The sequence below is a fragment of the Papio anubis genome, chromosome 4, assembly GCF_008728515.1.
Source record: "Papio anubis isolate 15944 chromosome 4, Panubis1.0, whole genome shotgun sequence".
NCBI lineage: Eukaryota > Metazoa > Chordata > Mammalia > Primates > Cercopithecidae > Papio > Papio anubis.
In genome coordinates this window covers 37569896-37586437 of record NC_044979.1, presented here as the reverse complement: position 1 = coordinate 37586437, position 16542 = coordinate 37569896, and the positions used below count along the sequence as shown (strand labels likewise).

Sequence of the window (16542 nt, the reverse complement as noted above, 5' to 3'; positions counted from 1 at the left end):
TTTGTAGGAGATTTCTAGGCTCTTTGAGTGTGTTGGTTGGGCCATGGAGAAGGGGAATGGAGTAATAAATGGATTAGACTGGACTGTTGAGAGAGCCCTAGAAGGCTATGCCAGATGAAAGATACAAGACATACTGCTCCAGGCATACCTTTATCTGTTAAATGATAGCCTAGGACACCAAAATGTTTACACGATTATTTATGAAATTCCATAAAATGCATTTGCAGCTTTTAAAGATATGAATGAAGTTTATATCTGAGTTGTGGCTATAATCAAGTTAAATGAGAATAATTTTAGAGGGGACAGCTAATTACAGAGTTTTTTTTTTTTCTATTAGAATAATAAAAAGTAACATCCAAGCCTGGAATAATATAATAGGAAGCCTAGAATGTATTGATATATGTATAAATATAAAAATAAAGGTAAAGTTATTTTGCTCAGTATTCATTTCCATTATCCGATCAGAGTTTCAGAGATTCATGTGGAAATCTGACATAGTCTTGGCAATTCCTGTTTTGGACCCCTTCAGTGTCATGTATGGCTCCACTTGAGCTAAACCAGAAAAAAGTGACATAAAATTGTTTATTCTTTTGACGTGTTTTTTGACAACTTCCTCGAAACCATTGAGATATTATCTTGGCGAAAAACTTAATATGTCTAGCTTCTTTAATGTCAACTGTGCTTGAGTTTGAAATCAATTCTGTGCTTTTTGGCAGCAAAGTAAAAGGGAAATCAGAGTAAATTATACTTTTTCTCATACTTTACAAAAGACGCCTCCAAATCAGCTCTTTGGAGACACAAAACTTGTCCTAGTAATATACTCTGAAAACATAACTCTATTTAGTAAAATTTTAATTAAAAACATATATTTTCTTACTGCAAATTTAAAGGCTTACATAAACATTTCAACTTTTTAAAAGTTGTGATTCTCAAGAAAAGAAATTAACTTAATGGCTGTTCATTTATCATCTCCAAAACCAAAGCCATTTGAATATTTCCTTTATTATGATGTATTAGAACTTCATTAAAAGGGAAAACTTACAAATAAGTTATCCTTTTTGGAGCAAGATCACACTGTGCTAAATAATGAGATATGGGAATACATTGAACAGCTTGACTTCTGCTGACTTTTACTTAAGAGTGTGAAGTGTTTTAAATTAGACTATGTTAGTATTGATGAAATGTGCACAAAGGGGAAAAATAATTTAAAGGCTTTGTTCTATTTTGAGAGCTGGATAAATTATATAATTAAAAAATAAAGCACTGTGACCTGGGATTAGGAAAACAACTTCCAGATACTGCTGGAGAGTGTGGAAATTGGAGCAGCCATTTTGGGAGGCAATCTGGCCATGTCTAACAAATTTGCAGGGCATTTGCCATTGACCTGGCAATTGCACATACCAATACGAATCTGCCACTAGACAAATTTGTAAAAGTACACCAAAATAGATGTATAAGAGTATTCATTGCAGTGCTTTTGAAATAGCAAAAGAAAAACATTACAAAAATAATCTAAATACACAACAATAGAGAATGGCTAAATCAAATGTATATTTATTTAATGAAGCACCCTAAGCTATTAAGAGGTATGTATGAAATAACTCTGAATATGCTGATATGGAAAGGATGCCAGGATGGGTTAGTAGGTATAAATAAGCCAGACATATATTATTATAACACCTCTTTGGGATAATTAAAAAAACAAACAGAAATACGTACATATATAGGTTCATGTAGATACATTGATATTTTATATTTGATATTTTGTTGATGTATTGTACATCAACTTTTGTATTGAAGAAATATATACATCTGACCCAATGTACTTATTCAGATTTTAAAAGTTAATATGTAAGCATTGGTTTTTGGTGGGAAGAGGTTCTAGATAGAAGTGGATTGGAGGATGCTTTTTCTGCTCATTTGGTTGCTTTCTGTAATATTTGATTTCTGTAATCATGTATATGCAATACCTTTATGTTTAAGCATGTCAATATGTGTGTTCTTAAGTAAAGCATTATTATTGTTCTTTATTTTTATATACCTTAAAATGCAGTAATTAATATTTTATTAGACAATAAAGCCCTGTTGTTGAGATTCCCAAGGTCACGAAGCATAACAAACTTTAGTATATCAGCATTGTATTGTCGGAATCAGCTCAAGTTTTCTATGTAATATTCTCATCACAAACAAAAGTCTGCTCTTACAGCCACCACCCCCTCATTGAGAATGCATCCTTCAACTTTGTAGGATAGATCAGCTTGGTGTTGGACAGTTAGAGACATTATATCTACCTCCCCTTCTGAGCAAGAAAATGAAATTAATTATTCCAGTTGTTTTCCTCCTCTGTAGTAAGAGAACATATGGCAAACAAAGGCCTCTCTACATATGCATTCATACTTAGTGGAGCCAAGTTTGATTCAGAATGGGGAGAAAAATGGTTGCATATTTCTCATGTACCCTGCAGTTTAACACAGCATACTCTATTTTCAAAGCAGTTCCAAAAAGAAACAATAAAATGACTGTCTTCTGCTCTCTTGAATCTTTTCAGAATTGCAACTTCCAGTGAGTCCCTCTGTGTGTCTGGATCAGGGAATACAATTAAAGCCGAGTACTTCGAGTCACCTTTTAAAAACAGTGAAGCCACGTATGTGGAAACCAGAGGACTGGAGACATGAACAGCTGTAAGCTAATCAGTGTGAATTGTTATAACCAGCATGCATTTTAGGAGACGGCTAACAAGAGAAAAGCACAGAACAGATATGGGGAGTTCACAAGTGTGAATTATTAGTTTCTCTTACATAAATTTTCAGCTCTCCTTTTTAAATAAAGAATGCCATCATTGACTTTCTCCTAGATTAATTCAAACCTGTCCTGCCAGAGAATAAACATTTGGGTAAATTGGACTCTTATCTAGTAAGTTACATTAAAGGAAATTGAATTGAAAACCTTGACAATGCAAAACTATAAAATTTTAGCTTCCATTTTATACTCAAATGACTTTGCCTTAGACTATGAATATGGCTGGATGCATTATTTCTGCTATTATTTTTTTTAATGGCTCTTAGCGTCTAAGAAAGTATCTGCTCTATATCAAGTTATCCAAGTTTCCTCCAGGGAAAGGATTTTATAATGTAGATAAATTATAGTGAAAAATTAAGAGGTTTTAATTATCCAAGACACAAATAAGTTTGCCTTATCTAATTTTATAATTATTAAGTAGTATTTAAACAGTTAATAGTATTTATTGAAGAATCGTATGCATCTTGTGCCAACCTAGAATTTTAAAGTTAAAACTAGGTCAGGTGCAGTGGTTCGTGCCTGGAATCCCAGTGCTTTGGGAGGTCAAGGCAGGAGAATTACTTAAGCCCAGGAGTTTAAGACCAGCCTGAGCAACATAGCGAGAATCCATCTATACAAAGAATAGAAAAAAAATTAGCCAGGCATGGTGGTGCATGCCTGTAGTCTCAGCTACTCAGGAGGCTGAGGCAAGAGAACCAATTGAGCCCTTGAAGTGGAGGCTGCAGTGAGCTGTGATCGCACCACTTCACGCCAGCCTGAGTGACAGCAAGACCTTGTCTCCAAAAAAAAAAAAAAAAATATATATATATATATATATATATATGTAAATAGCACAGTCCTTTCATTGATCAAACTTAGATATTTAACATTTAGAAATATTATGTAGAAAAGCAAATAATTATATATTTTGGTATTATTTATGATGAAAGCATATTTGTTTCATTACAAAATATTAAACTGGTGTTACTTTTCCTTTGTAACCTGAAGTGTTTTCTTTTTTTGTTTGTTTGTTTGTTTGTTTTAACATTCAATCCCTTAAGTTAACTCTTCATTATCTGGGAGTAGGGACATTAGGTAAGATTGAACTAGTGGGCAAAGTATTTTCACATATTCTTGGTGACCTGTTCACTGTGTAAAAACAACACATTTTTCTAGAGAAGAAAAAATAGAGCAAAGGTAGGCAGAGGTAGAAGGTTTTAGAAAGTTTCACTCAAACTGTAATTTATATCACTTTTGTTGCAATGGTACCGTGCATCTGAGGTCATGGGTACTGTGACTAATTTATATATTTATTTTTTAAATTCAACTTTATTCTACATACTATCTTTCCACCTTTTTATTTTATTTATTTTATTTATTTATTTATTTATTTATTTACTTACTTATTTACTTATTGTGAGACAAAGTCTCACTCTGTTGCCCAAGCTGAAGTGCAGTGATGCGATCTCGGCTCACTGCAACCTCTGCCTCCCAGGTTCAGGTGATTCTCCTGTCTCAGCCTCTCAAGTAGCTGGGACTACAGGCACCTGCCACCATGCCTGGCTAATTTTTGTATTTTTAGTAGCGATGGGGTTTCACTATGTTGGCCAGGCTGGTCTCGAACTCCTGATCCGCCCGTCTCGGCCTTCCAAAGTGCTGGGATTATAGGCATAAACCACTGGGCCCAGCCACCTTTTTTACTTTTTAAAAATACTTTGATTAAATCTGGCGGAGTGGGGAACTATTATCAGTTTGACTCATTCTAGCTGTACCTCTCCACCACCTGGTGGTGATGCTAATAAGCAATTGAAATTGTTCAAGGAAATCCACACACTGAAGGTGGGCGTCCTACAAAGGCTAGTAGCAGTTTACAAAGCTTGAAGGTAATTTGCAAATTACATACTCAACCCTACATTATGGAGCGCTAACTACGTTGTTTTATTTTTTTAGGAATGAAACGACAGTCCTTGCTCCACATGAAACAATCTTTCGAGCCGAAGATCTATCTGTGATTCTTAAAGCGTATGTGTTGGTGACATCCTTAACCCCTTTGCGTGCATTCATTCATTCAACTGGCACAGTTTGGAATCCGCCAAAGAAAAAACGCTTCACTGTCAAGGTAAGCTCTCAGTTGAAGCTATTATTTCACACAAGTACGCTGAAGTAAAGTGAGTTGGGCTGCCATCTTCCCACCTTTATGGTTATCAAATCCCATTGAACAAAGATCACATCTTTTTAATTGCTGCAAGAAAAGATTTTCATTTAATAGGTGCAGGTTTAAAAATGAATTGGAAGCAGCTTAATTCACTAGGGATCACAAAGGCTACATTCTTTTTTCTCAATTCATCGTGATAGTTCAATTCTTTGATCTACTTATTACAGAGCTAGTTCACAGCTATACTCTGTTTTTCTTAATTTTTCACTTATTCAAGAAAAATATAGTCAAAGCAACAAATGGAAATACAATTTTGCCTTTGTGCTTTTTGCTTCACCCTTAGGAAGCATAATGCTAGTTCATTACACCAGTCAATATGGAATATTTGCTGAGTGAAAAATAAAGCTTTCAAGTGTGCCTAATATAGCAAGCTATGACATAAAGGATAATAGGGAAGATTTCAGGGAAGAACTTAATAATAATCCCAAAAAGTTTAGTAAGTTATAAAAGGTAGCTCAGATCAACTTGGCAGAAAATGAGATCTAGTGATGACAATATGTTTCATAAATTTTAAAGAAATTTTGATTTTACAGTATTTTATTGTTCTGCATACCAAAAAGAGGAAATGGAAAGAAACTGAAAGAATGCACAGGGTCTCTCATAGTTTCAGCAGATTCAAAAATGATTGAACTTGATTTTTTTCAAAATTTACCTTTATAAATTGAATTTTGAATTTTGGAAAATCTTCCAGCTCAAGAAGAAGGCATGAGCAAATTGTTAGAATTTATTTCTGGCATCTTCTTTTTTTTTATTTAGTGTGCTTTCGTTTTTCCCTCTTAAACTTTGTTTGCTTTTTCACTGTAAAGCTTAAATATTCTTCTGTAAGTTTAAAAGTTGTGCATTCTTTACATATATAACATACAGTGGTCACTGTTAATTTAAAACATGCACTTGTGTTTATGTTTTCCTGTTCATTTCTTAGACTTTTCAATATTTCTATCTGCTTCCCAACCTTGCCTTCTCAAGACTCTTTTGGTCTCTGTACCACTTCCCCAAATCCCATTATCACAATGTAGATTTTTAGTTTTGGTTGAAATAATCACTTGTTCCTTTTTTTGGTCTTTTTTCCCTCAAATACAAAAAAAAACTGTATCAAGACACTTACCATCCTCACTTCCCCACACTGTTTACAATGTCCTCCTGGACTTGTTTCTTTTACGATTCGAGTGTTTTCAATTTGGGTCTGATGTCTTTAATCTTTAATTCTAAAAATTTGTTTTCATGATTTCTTGAAATATTTTTGCTCACTGTTTTTATTCTTCCTTCTTCTGTTGACCAGATTTGATCCTTCCATTTCTATTTATATTATTTGGCTTTTCTTATCTGCTTTCTGGAAGCATTTCTGTTTTCTAAGACAGTTCTTTAATCTTATCTTTTGAATTATACAATCTGTGTCAGTCTGTTTTGCATTGCTATAAAGGAACATCTGAGGCTGGGAAATTTATAAAGAAAAATGTTTATTTAGTTCATGGTTCTGAAGGCTGTACAAGCATGGAACCAGCATCTGCATGGTTTCTGATGAGGCCTCAAGAAGCTTCCATTTATGGTAGAAGGCAAAGTGGGAGAAATCATGTCACATGGTGAGAGAGGGAGCAAGAGAGATGCCAGGCTCTTAAACAAAGCTCTCCTGAGAACTAATAGAGGGAGAAGTCACCACCAGGAAGGCACCAAGCCCTTCATGAGTGATCTGCCCCCACAACCCAAACAGCTCTTAGCAGGCCCCACCTCCAACATTGGGGATCATATTTCAACTTGAGATTTGGAGGGGGCAAATACCCAAATTATATCAAAATCCTTCTTACACTGTAGCTTTACTGCTATCTCATCTGTTGTTTCTTGTATTTCATTTATTTATTTAATGCTACATGTATAACTTAAATGCTCATTTCCCTTCACTTAAAAACTAGTATATTTTTATTGACTTCTAACATTTTTACCGTATTCTTCTTTGTTCTTTTTAATGATTTCTTTTTCACATTTTATTTTGCTACTATCTTCTATTATTTCTTTCAGTATATTGCTCATGCTTATTTTAAATTCCTCATCTATCAGTTTTGGCCGCATAATATATGTTGTTCAGTTTGTTGCCTTTCTTTTGAAGTAGGTGTATTTTTTTGTGCATTCCCTATATTGTCATTTGAGCTTAAGTCCTCTTGCAGACATTATTTATTCCAGCCAGTATAGTGTTTGGGGAAGGTCAGTCCTTTCAGGTGAATCCAAGGAGAAGGGAGAGAATGTGTTCCAAACATGAAGAAATAACTTTTGGTTGCTTCCCTTTGTAGCCAGGTAACTTTCCTGGTCAGAATTTCACCCCCTAGACTCTCTCAGGCATAAAAGCACTGGGAGGAAGCACACCTTCCTCCATTATACATCATCAAGCCTGGGGGTTGACAGACAGTAGGTGGAGGAGTGAATGCCACATGTGACCAGTAACTCCACACATTTTTTTCATCCTCTCTCCCAAGAAATTCAGCAGTCTGAATCCCGGGCCTGGGCTTAGCATCCTTAACAAGGAAGGAGCAACCAATGATTGTCCTAGGGGAAGACAGGGGAGAGTTAGGAGGAAAATGAAAACATTTTCCTTCAGCCTGTTGCCTCAAGTACCCTCCAACAACACCCCTCCCCCAACTCCACTTATCCCTGACCATGGCTACCACTGGTCAGACCAGTTCACGATAGCTCTAGAATCCCTTTCAAAGAAGTATTTGTTATTTGTTCTTTGTTATCAAATTGTTGCGTGGATCTCATTTCACCTGGGCTAGTGAATCATCTTAACAGGAAACTGAAGCTCTTAGATATTTTAAATAATTTTTAAAGTATTTTTCCTCTTTTTGTTTAAGTGCCGCTCCGCCTACCCTGGTACAAATAACAGGCTAATTTTTATGATAGTATTTATTTATGTATTTCCTGAAAATAAATCATGAAAAAAGAAATCTCATTGTGATCTGGTTTTCTTTAGATTTTCATGCTTTGTTCACTATTTCCTTTCTTATTCATGTGTTTGTCTTTTCTGTGAGACAGATGGAAGCTGTGGTTGTAGCACAGGAAAGCATGCAGTTCTTGTCATTTTCATCCTCTCCTTAGGATTTATCTTTTCAAGATCTTGCCTGATTATTCTGGACAATACTGTTATCTCCTCTCAGAGGGAGGTAGTGCAGCTTCCTGGGTCAATGCAGAGAAAGCAATTGTTTCCTTACTAGTCCAAAGTTACGCTTGATGATACAGATAAGTTTCAGAAAACAAGAGGATATTCATTTACCCTTCAACTGATGTACTTGTTATTTCAGTTAAAACAAATAGATTATAACTCATCTGTTAAATTACTTAACCATCCTCAGAAATACTGCTTTCTCCTGGTATTTTTAGATGTGAAAAAATACATAGAAATTTCACACTGCTAATGTGAAGGACAAAACCAAAACCCACTTTAAAAACTACCCACGCTATACCAGCATGTTATTAAACACTGTTCTCAAATTCCACAAAACATAATTTTGTGTGTGTGTGTGTGTGTACTGAGTCCTGAATTCAAAGCCCAAATGACTTAGTTAAATCAGTAGTGATTTATGTACTGTGTGATGAGGCAAGCCCACTAAACTAGTTATCAGTGGCCATTTATAGAACATTCTGGCAGCTAAAGAAGGTATGAAGGCAATAACAGATATAACTATGAGCTCATTTATTTCCAATTAGGTCTTCTGCTGAGATACTTTATCTGTTAAAGCTTTGTAGAGAGTAAAAAAAAAAATCAAGAAATGCAAATTTGAGGAATAATGGAAAATAGAAGCTTTGTAAACTATTTTTAATACCTTTCTATAGAATAAAGTATTTAAAAATTTAAGCGTTAGGTGTTTCCCAAGGATGTTCAAACCTAAAAGCAGAGGAAGATGTGAAAAAGAAAAAAACTGCAAATGTGATATTTGCTCACTATATCGATTGATCTGATTTTAAAACAACTCTATTTGTTGCTGTTAAAGACAATATCATTTACTTGATGAGTATAATAAATCCAATTTTAAGAAATATTTTATTTAAAAATGTCTTCCCTTAAAAAGCTCTCAACTGAATTATAAAACACTTCAGTTTGTATCTATAAATTCAAGAGTAAATCCCTTTCACAAATATTCTAACTATAACTTTTGGTTAAATGAATCTATGTCTGTCTTAAAAAACAGGTCATATAGATTAACTGCAAGAAATGTCATAAATTTAAATTTGGTTCTTAGAGCGAAAAGTCACAAGTCATCCCTTCATCCATTGTAAATCACAAAATAAGTTACCCAACAGAGAGGCAACTGTAATATCTGTAACGTTTTATGATGTCTGAAGATTCTTTATACTTCTAACCGTAGTTGACTGACTGTTTTTATGAAAATGTATTGCTGAAGAGATTTGTGACTTCTGGCAGAAAAGGTTGTCAAAAGCCTTATTTTGTCCAGTCAAGACATAAATTAAATTAATTCATTGTTTGATCAGCCATCCCATATTTGAAGACGTTAGATGTGTTGCTATTCCATATTTGACATCAGATATAAAGTTATATGAAGATGATTCCTTGCATATAATCAACTCCCTATAAGTGTCTCTTCGATTGAATTGAATCAAAGGTCATTTAAAAAATTTTAACTGCATGCATGAAGAAATTGCCTGAGTCTACTTTATCCCTAACTGCTGTAAGCCAGCCACTCTACTTTGCAATGATATATATATGATATAGATAAATATTATATAAATGATCATTTGTTTTCCAGTAAATGCAGTATTCAGATGTCATAATCTGAATTTCTAGATAAGGGCCGCTTTGATAGAAATAGGGAAGTCTGGGATACCATAGCCTTTTTTCAAGTCAGATTTGTGAGTTCTAAATCACCAACTCTCTACCACCACTGCCATGGCCTTCAGGGGACCATTCTTCCATCTCCAGTGCCTGCAATTCCCTCTCACATCAATGCAATCAACAAATGTGCACAGCGGGCAGAGGAGAACTGTGGCGAAGAAAGGAATGTTGTTATGTACAAGATTCCTTTTTAAAAGATACATATATCCCTTATTCATTTTGGAAACATGACACAGTTGCAGGGATGAAGTTAGCCTCATTTGTCGTCAATATTTATGCAGTGCCTTTGATAATGTTGGGTGAGATCGCTCATATATTCCCAAGGTAAAAATGAGTAATGTCTTTGGAAGAAGGTATAAAGTGACAGTATGGTTTTTCAACCTTAGGAAGTGTTCTCCTGATCTTCATTTTATGTCTAAAACCGCAGGCTATGAAGCAGACCTTGTAAAAGGCTTTTTGACTGAGCATCTGGCCCTTCGCTAGGCCCAGGAGATTTATGTCAGCTGTAGAAAGAATGTGAATAAAAGTCTTCTCCTGAGAGTTTGTAAAAAGAGTTGATGTATTACTTAACCTACTTTTGCTTGAATTAAATTTTAAAATTGCATCAGGGTGTTCATTTTAAAGTATGATTTTTATATAAATAGAAACTATAAATAACCAGCATGTAATTGAATAAACTTGTGACCAAAGCTGACTTACTTTAAAAACTTTTACAATAACTGCAAAATAATCAGCCACATTGATGTTAGATATTATTTCGAATATACGTTTGCTCTAGTAAAAGAGTCACTGCCTTGTAACTGTACATGATTTTAAAGTACATTAATGTAGAATAACTTAATTATTTTGCACTAATACTCTTTATGCCAACTTTGTGTCTTTTTTTAAAAGCAATTCATTCATTCATTTCATTCCTTCATTCCCAACTTAGTTCTATTAAAAGATTTGTCAAGTCATTTTGTACATTCGTCATTTTGTACATTCATTAATTCTGAAGGCTGAACTTGGATTATTATCCTAAATGTAAAGAAAACTATTCTTTAATGATGATCATCTTCATTTGGCCAAAATGATAACTTAAGCAAATGACTCTAAGCCTCAAAAAGGCAAGCAATGTGTCTGCATCTCCAGAGCCTCACAGAGTGCCTGGCGCATGGCAGATGCTCAAAAATGTTTATCAATGAATCGTTATCTATCATCCTCATTGTAATTAAAGGTACCTCATTAATAATAACTTATTAAAAACTGCCATTTGGGGAAAATAAGATTTAAGAGCAGGTTCTACAACAGAAGATAGTCGTATGGATTTACATATTCCATCGTTGTTAATTCAAGCATATTTTCTCTTCTGAACTAGGGTTGTGAATGCATAGATATATGCAAATATAATTAACTAAAATAATGCTTTATATAGGTAGATATATACACACACACATATATGTGTAGATATACCTACTATATATATATAATGTATTATAATGACAATGTAAAGGTAAAATCTAACACTAATGAATGAATTTGCTAATTATTATTGCATTTAATACTAGAAAATCAGTAGGCAAGTGTTAATTATATATCCAGAAAAATGGAGGTGAGCTAATACTCAGGGATTTCAATGTGAAATCAGGTGAGGTAAGTTCATTCCTTCTTCCCTCCTTCAGGATACTTGAAAGATCGAAAAGTTCCTCAATAGTACTTTGGAGGATAGAATGTGTGTTTCCCTTCTCAGCTCCTCCCCTTCACCTGTCCTGTTGGGAGCCTGCTTCTCCCTGAAGCCATCAAGGGAAGGTATATGCTGGGATGAGGATGGGGCCCGGTTGAGGACTTGAAAAGAGCAAGTGTTGTTTCTCTGAACTGGATCCCGGAAGTGTATGCCCCGTGAACTTCACAGAAGCTCTTAAAAATTAATCTCTGCAGGCTCTTCCTCTTTCTGCCATTGGCCAGCACAGTAATGCCACTTGGATTTCTGTTACGCCTTGCTGATCACAAGTTTATAAAATAAACAGATGTTTAGAGTAAAAACCAAGCCTGGGAAAAGAGGTCTAGTGTAAGCAATCTTTCAAGGCACTTTAAGCATCTATAGAGAGCAGCACCCTCTTAATTTTTTAGTTTCCTATTATTTCTTTAATAGATGAGCCAGCTAAGCCGTAAAGATGTTCAAAGACAGAACAGCTGTATTCCCTTTCTTCACTACCCTCCATGCAGAAAGGATTGTTAAGATGGATCTTTGGGTAATGAACCATGAATTAAGGCAAAACTCCCTGCGATCTTCTAAATGTTTTCATTTCTGTACAGGCACCTAGAGAGTTATTGAATTTAATTTTATAAATCTTTATCCCTAAGACTTTAACAACAAGGCTTAACTGAGTTTTTCATCACTGTGGTAATGTTAAATATCTTCTGATGACAGGAAAATATATTGGAAGGAAAAAAAAATCACATAAAGTCAGCAAACAAGAGAACAAAAACCAAGAGGAAAAATCTACTTGCCTAAATCTTTTTGAAATCCTTAAAAGAAGAGATTATGCTTATTCTTCATTTACATAGGAAACAAATCTTTAGTGCTTGGCATAGTACCTAGTATTCAGCAGATTCAGGGAGAGAGAAATGGATTAGAATAGAGACTCCACTCATCAAATAGCTGAAAAGAATAATTAGTAATAAAAATAACTCCTTTACAAAGTGGTATGTGAGTGCAAGGTAATAACAGTGAAAATAATGGCAGTAATTGTCTCCAAAAATTAATTGCTTTAATGCTTAAGTTTATTGCAGAATATGTACTCAGTGGGGAAGTTAAATGATTTTTACACTTTTACTTTGGGTATAGAAAAAAAGTAAGTTTTTACCAGAACATTTTGAAACTTATTAAATGTATATCATTTTTGAGATTTTTATAAACAATATCCTTTATTCCTTGAGATCTGTCTCAAAGGCTGTGACAAATTCTAAATATAAAATATCCTCAAATATGCCAACTAGGTAAACTGATTTGTCTGCTGAAGGAAGACAGGCTTTTGCTCCCTTCAGGAGAAAATCTGACTTGCATTTGTCTTACGTGATTTATTCATTGTAAGTTTAAAATGAAATACAGCCTTTTTCCTTCCACATATTAAAATGTGGTTTCAAATTTAGAAGAAACAGCAATCTTTTTTCACCAAGGAAGCCTACATAACTGTGAGATGGAGCAAAACAATTACTGTATTGCCCCCAAGTGGTCTTTTTTGCTATTGTACAAATAGTCTGAGCTGTCCAATGGCAAAAGGAAAAAAGGCAAAAATGCTTAGCAAAGCATGGACCATTTTTCCCCCATTGAATTATACATGTTTATTTTTAAAAGTTATTTTATAACCCATAATTATGGTAAGAAAGCCATGCTTTTAAGTAGATTGTGAATGATAATAATTCTTCAGTACAATTTAAGTTACCTAGGCTGCACAATTATTTGGAATGATTTCAGCATTTGTCAGCCACTGGACATTGTTTTTTCACTTAAGAACATTTTGTAAAATTTAATATGCAATGCTATTAAAGAATGATATCACTTAGATGACTATACATTAAGAAAATTCATTCTTCCAGCTCAAATTCATATCATAAAATATAATATTTTTTTCTACGGAAAAGTTAAGCCTATTAGTCATAAACTTGTGAGTGTACATTTAAGTGAAGAAATGTACATTTTATAATGTTTTTTTCATATAAGGAAATTCAGTGATATTTTCTAGAGCTCTTTCTCCTCAAGGAATTTACTTGAGAGTGGTATAAATATGCAGAGTACACAAATATAGGATACTTTTTATGGCATATTGACTTTACTTAGAAGAAATGACTTATAAACATGCTATACTGTCTTATTTGTAGATCAAACAAAATATGTCAGGGATGTTAGATTGATTTCCATAAACCTCTAGTCTAAGCCAGTCACCACAAGCTCAAAAACATCACCCTGTCCCATTGCCCAAAAATTAAGGCCTAAACTTTTTTCCTTAGAAAAACAACAAAAGGAGCCGGGCGTGGTGGCTGAAGCCTGTAATCCCAGCACTTTGGGAGGCCGAGACAGGCGGATCACGAGGTCAGGAGATCGAGACCATCCTGGCTAACACGGTGAAACCCCGTCTCTACTAAAAAATACAAAAAACTAGCCGGGCGAGGTGGCGGGCACCTGTAGTCCCAGCTACTCGGGAGGCTGAGGCAGGAGAATGGCGTGAACTCAGGAGGCGGAGCTTGCAGTGAGCTGAGATCGTGCCACTGCACTCCAGCCTGGGCGACAGAGCGAGACTCCGTCTCAAAAAAAAAAAAAAAGGAAAAAAGAAAAACAACAAAAGAAAAAAGATTTTGCAACACATAGTTTTAAACTTACTACATAATCCCAGTTTTAAAATTACTCTACAGTTAGAGCTGGCATTTTATACTTAACGTGTAAGACTGCACTACTGTTTCCATGAATCTTTTGTGTTACTTCTGTCTGATTACAACCTGAACCTCAAATCTGCTGTTAACTGGAATTCCTTTCAATTGTCTAAATGACCTGGTATTATGATATAGAACTGAACAGCTGTGTTTTATTTCTCTGAGTGCTACTGAGGCAGCAGAAATGGATTCTCTCCCAGGATTCTTCAGATATATTTTGTTTTCTCTACCTTCTGCAACATAAAGACATATTTCATTGCTTTTGTTAGATCTCTATGGAGTGTCTGCCTATAAGGTGGTCATTCTCTCATTGCCTCATTGACTGACACAGAGCATTCCTATACACATCACTGTATCCTCTTTGTCTCAAAACAATTTGTCCTCTCACTCCCTATTTCTAGCCTGTAAAAACTGTTCTTAGAAGCTCAATGAAACAAGTCTTTAAAATTTAGAGAAAGGGACTTCAAACAGGAGAGGAAATTCCAGGCACCCCTTTATTTACATATATATCTGTAGCCATAGGCACTATGTTTCCCCTCCACATCAGCTTCTTCATATGTGGTCTCTAGTTTTCCAGAGTCTAACAGTTCCAGGTACCATAGCCTCATCATTCTGTTTAAAAAAACATACTGTTCCAAACTGATACTTTGGTAGAAATTTCTAGTAGAATAACTTCTCAGTAACTTCTACTAGAAAATTTTTCAGATATATTGAAAAGGTATATGAATTTTTCTATGTGCTTGATTACCCAGATTATCTACATGAAGAATATTTGTTCAAATCACACAGAGAGAAATCATTACTTTAAACTCAGAAGTCACAGAAGAAAAACATTATGCTAAGGAAATATATTTCATTTTCATGCCTTCAAGGAGTTACTGTTAAAGAAATGTGATTTTAAAATATGAATAGGACGATGATGACATCCTTTCAGGCTGAGTAATAAGCAAATATCCAATTGCATTTTTACTTTAAAGGAGAGAGAAATAAATCATCAGCATTAGATCTACAGCACTGGATATGCAGCAAAGAAAAGAAAAATCCCAAGCCATAGTTCTACAGGTCTGGGGATGGGTGTGCAGTAGGAAAGTCCTTGTACAAACTCTGTGACCTTAGACAAATCTGCTAACATCGATGGACCACTTTCCATGTCTGTAAAATAGGAATAGTTTTCCTATGAGTTAAATTAGCCTTTTGATTCCTGCTACAAGTATTTACCAGCTACCTCCTATATGATAGATGTTATGTTAGGCTCCAGTAGCATAGCAGGAAACAAGGCAAAGTCCCTGCCTTTGTAAAGTTTATTCTTATATGGAATGACAGATGAAAAACAGATAATGAATTAATTATACACATATAAAGAAATTCGGATCGTTACGAGTATTTAATATATCTAAGAATGAAGTGAACAGGATGGATGTTGACTAGGAAATAACTGGACTGCCCACTTTATGAGAGGTAGAAAGATTGCCCTGAATAGGTGAGATCTGAGCTGTAATTCTGTAATGAGACTAAATGCCATTTGAAGAGATGACAGCGAAATATTCCCAGCAAAAGGACAATTCCAAAGTTAGGAGAGTCTTCACATATTCACAGAATGCCACAACCACTGACTGGGTAACATGTTGAACACAGGGTGAGTGGTAGAGAGATTGAGAGAAAGGCAAGAGCCTAATCACACAGGAGTCAGGAAAAGTAAGAAATTGAATTTTTTCCCTGTAGGCAAAGGGATGCTTCTAAGATAGTGAACAGGAGGTTATCATGATCTGATTTACTTTTTAAGCCCATTCTGCTGCTGTGTGGAGAATAGATTGAAGAGAACTGCGAACAGAGGCCGAGAAACCAGTTGCAAGGCCATTCAGGGGTCCAGATGAGGAGCAGGGTGGCTTGACCTAGGTTGGCGAGGTGGTCGTCTAAAAATGGAATGTGGATACGTTTTGAAGGTAGAAACAAGAATTGGTATTGGAGTGTGAGAGGCTAAAGACAGAGGGTTCAAGGATGACTCTTCAGCCATTATTTGAATGGTGGTGCCATTGACTGAGAGATCAGATGGGGGAGCCACCAGTCAGGAGGAGGAATGGGAAAGAAACGTGAAATGAGGAGGTGGAGAGGCACACAGGTTCCTGTTCGTACAGCAGTTTACCTATTGAGGCTGGTTCTTACTCACCTACCCCTTCTCAGGCCTTGTCTTGTTTGCCCTGTAACCTGACTGAAGGCCCTACCAGAAAATTTCTCTCCTGGACAATTTGGTGATTCTTTTCCCATTCACTTCCTCTCTCTACCTTTCTTCTCCCCAGTCACT

The 16542-nt window shown here is 35.2% G+C and overlaps 1 protein-coding gene across 7 annotated transcripts in view; it reads left to right on the top strand.

Annotated features, from left to right (window-relative positions):
* CPED1 (cadherin like and PC-esterase domain containing 1) overlaps positions 1-16542 on the top strand; it is a 308960-nt gene that overhangs the window by 104450 nt on the left and 187968 nt on the right. For all 7 annotated transcript variants that reach the window (XM_017957126.3, XM_009203765.4, XM_003896508.5 and 4 more), the window contains 2 exons: positions 2549-2681; positions 4729-4897. In XM_017957126.3, the coding sequence (XP_017812615.2) occupies positions 2549-2681; positions 4729-4897 (302 nt within the window). The remainder of the gene's footprint in view (positions 1-2548; positions 2682-4728; positions 4898-16542) is intronic.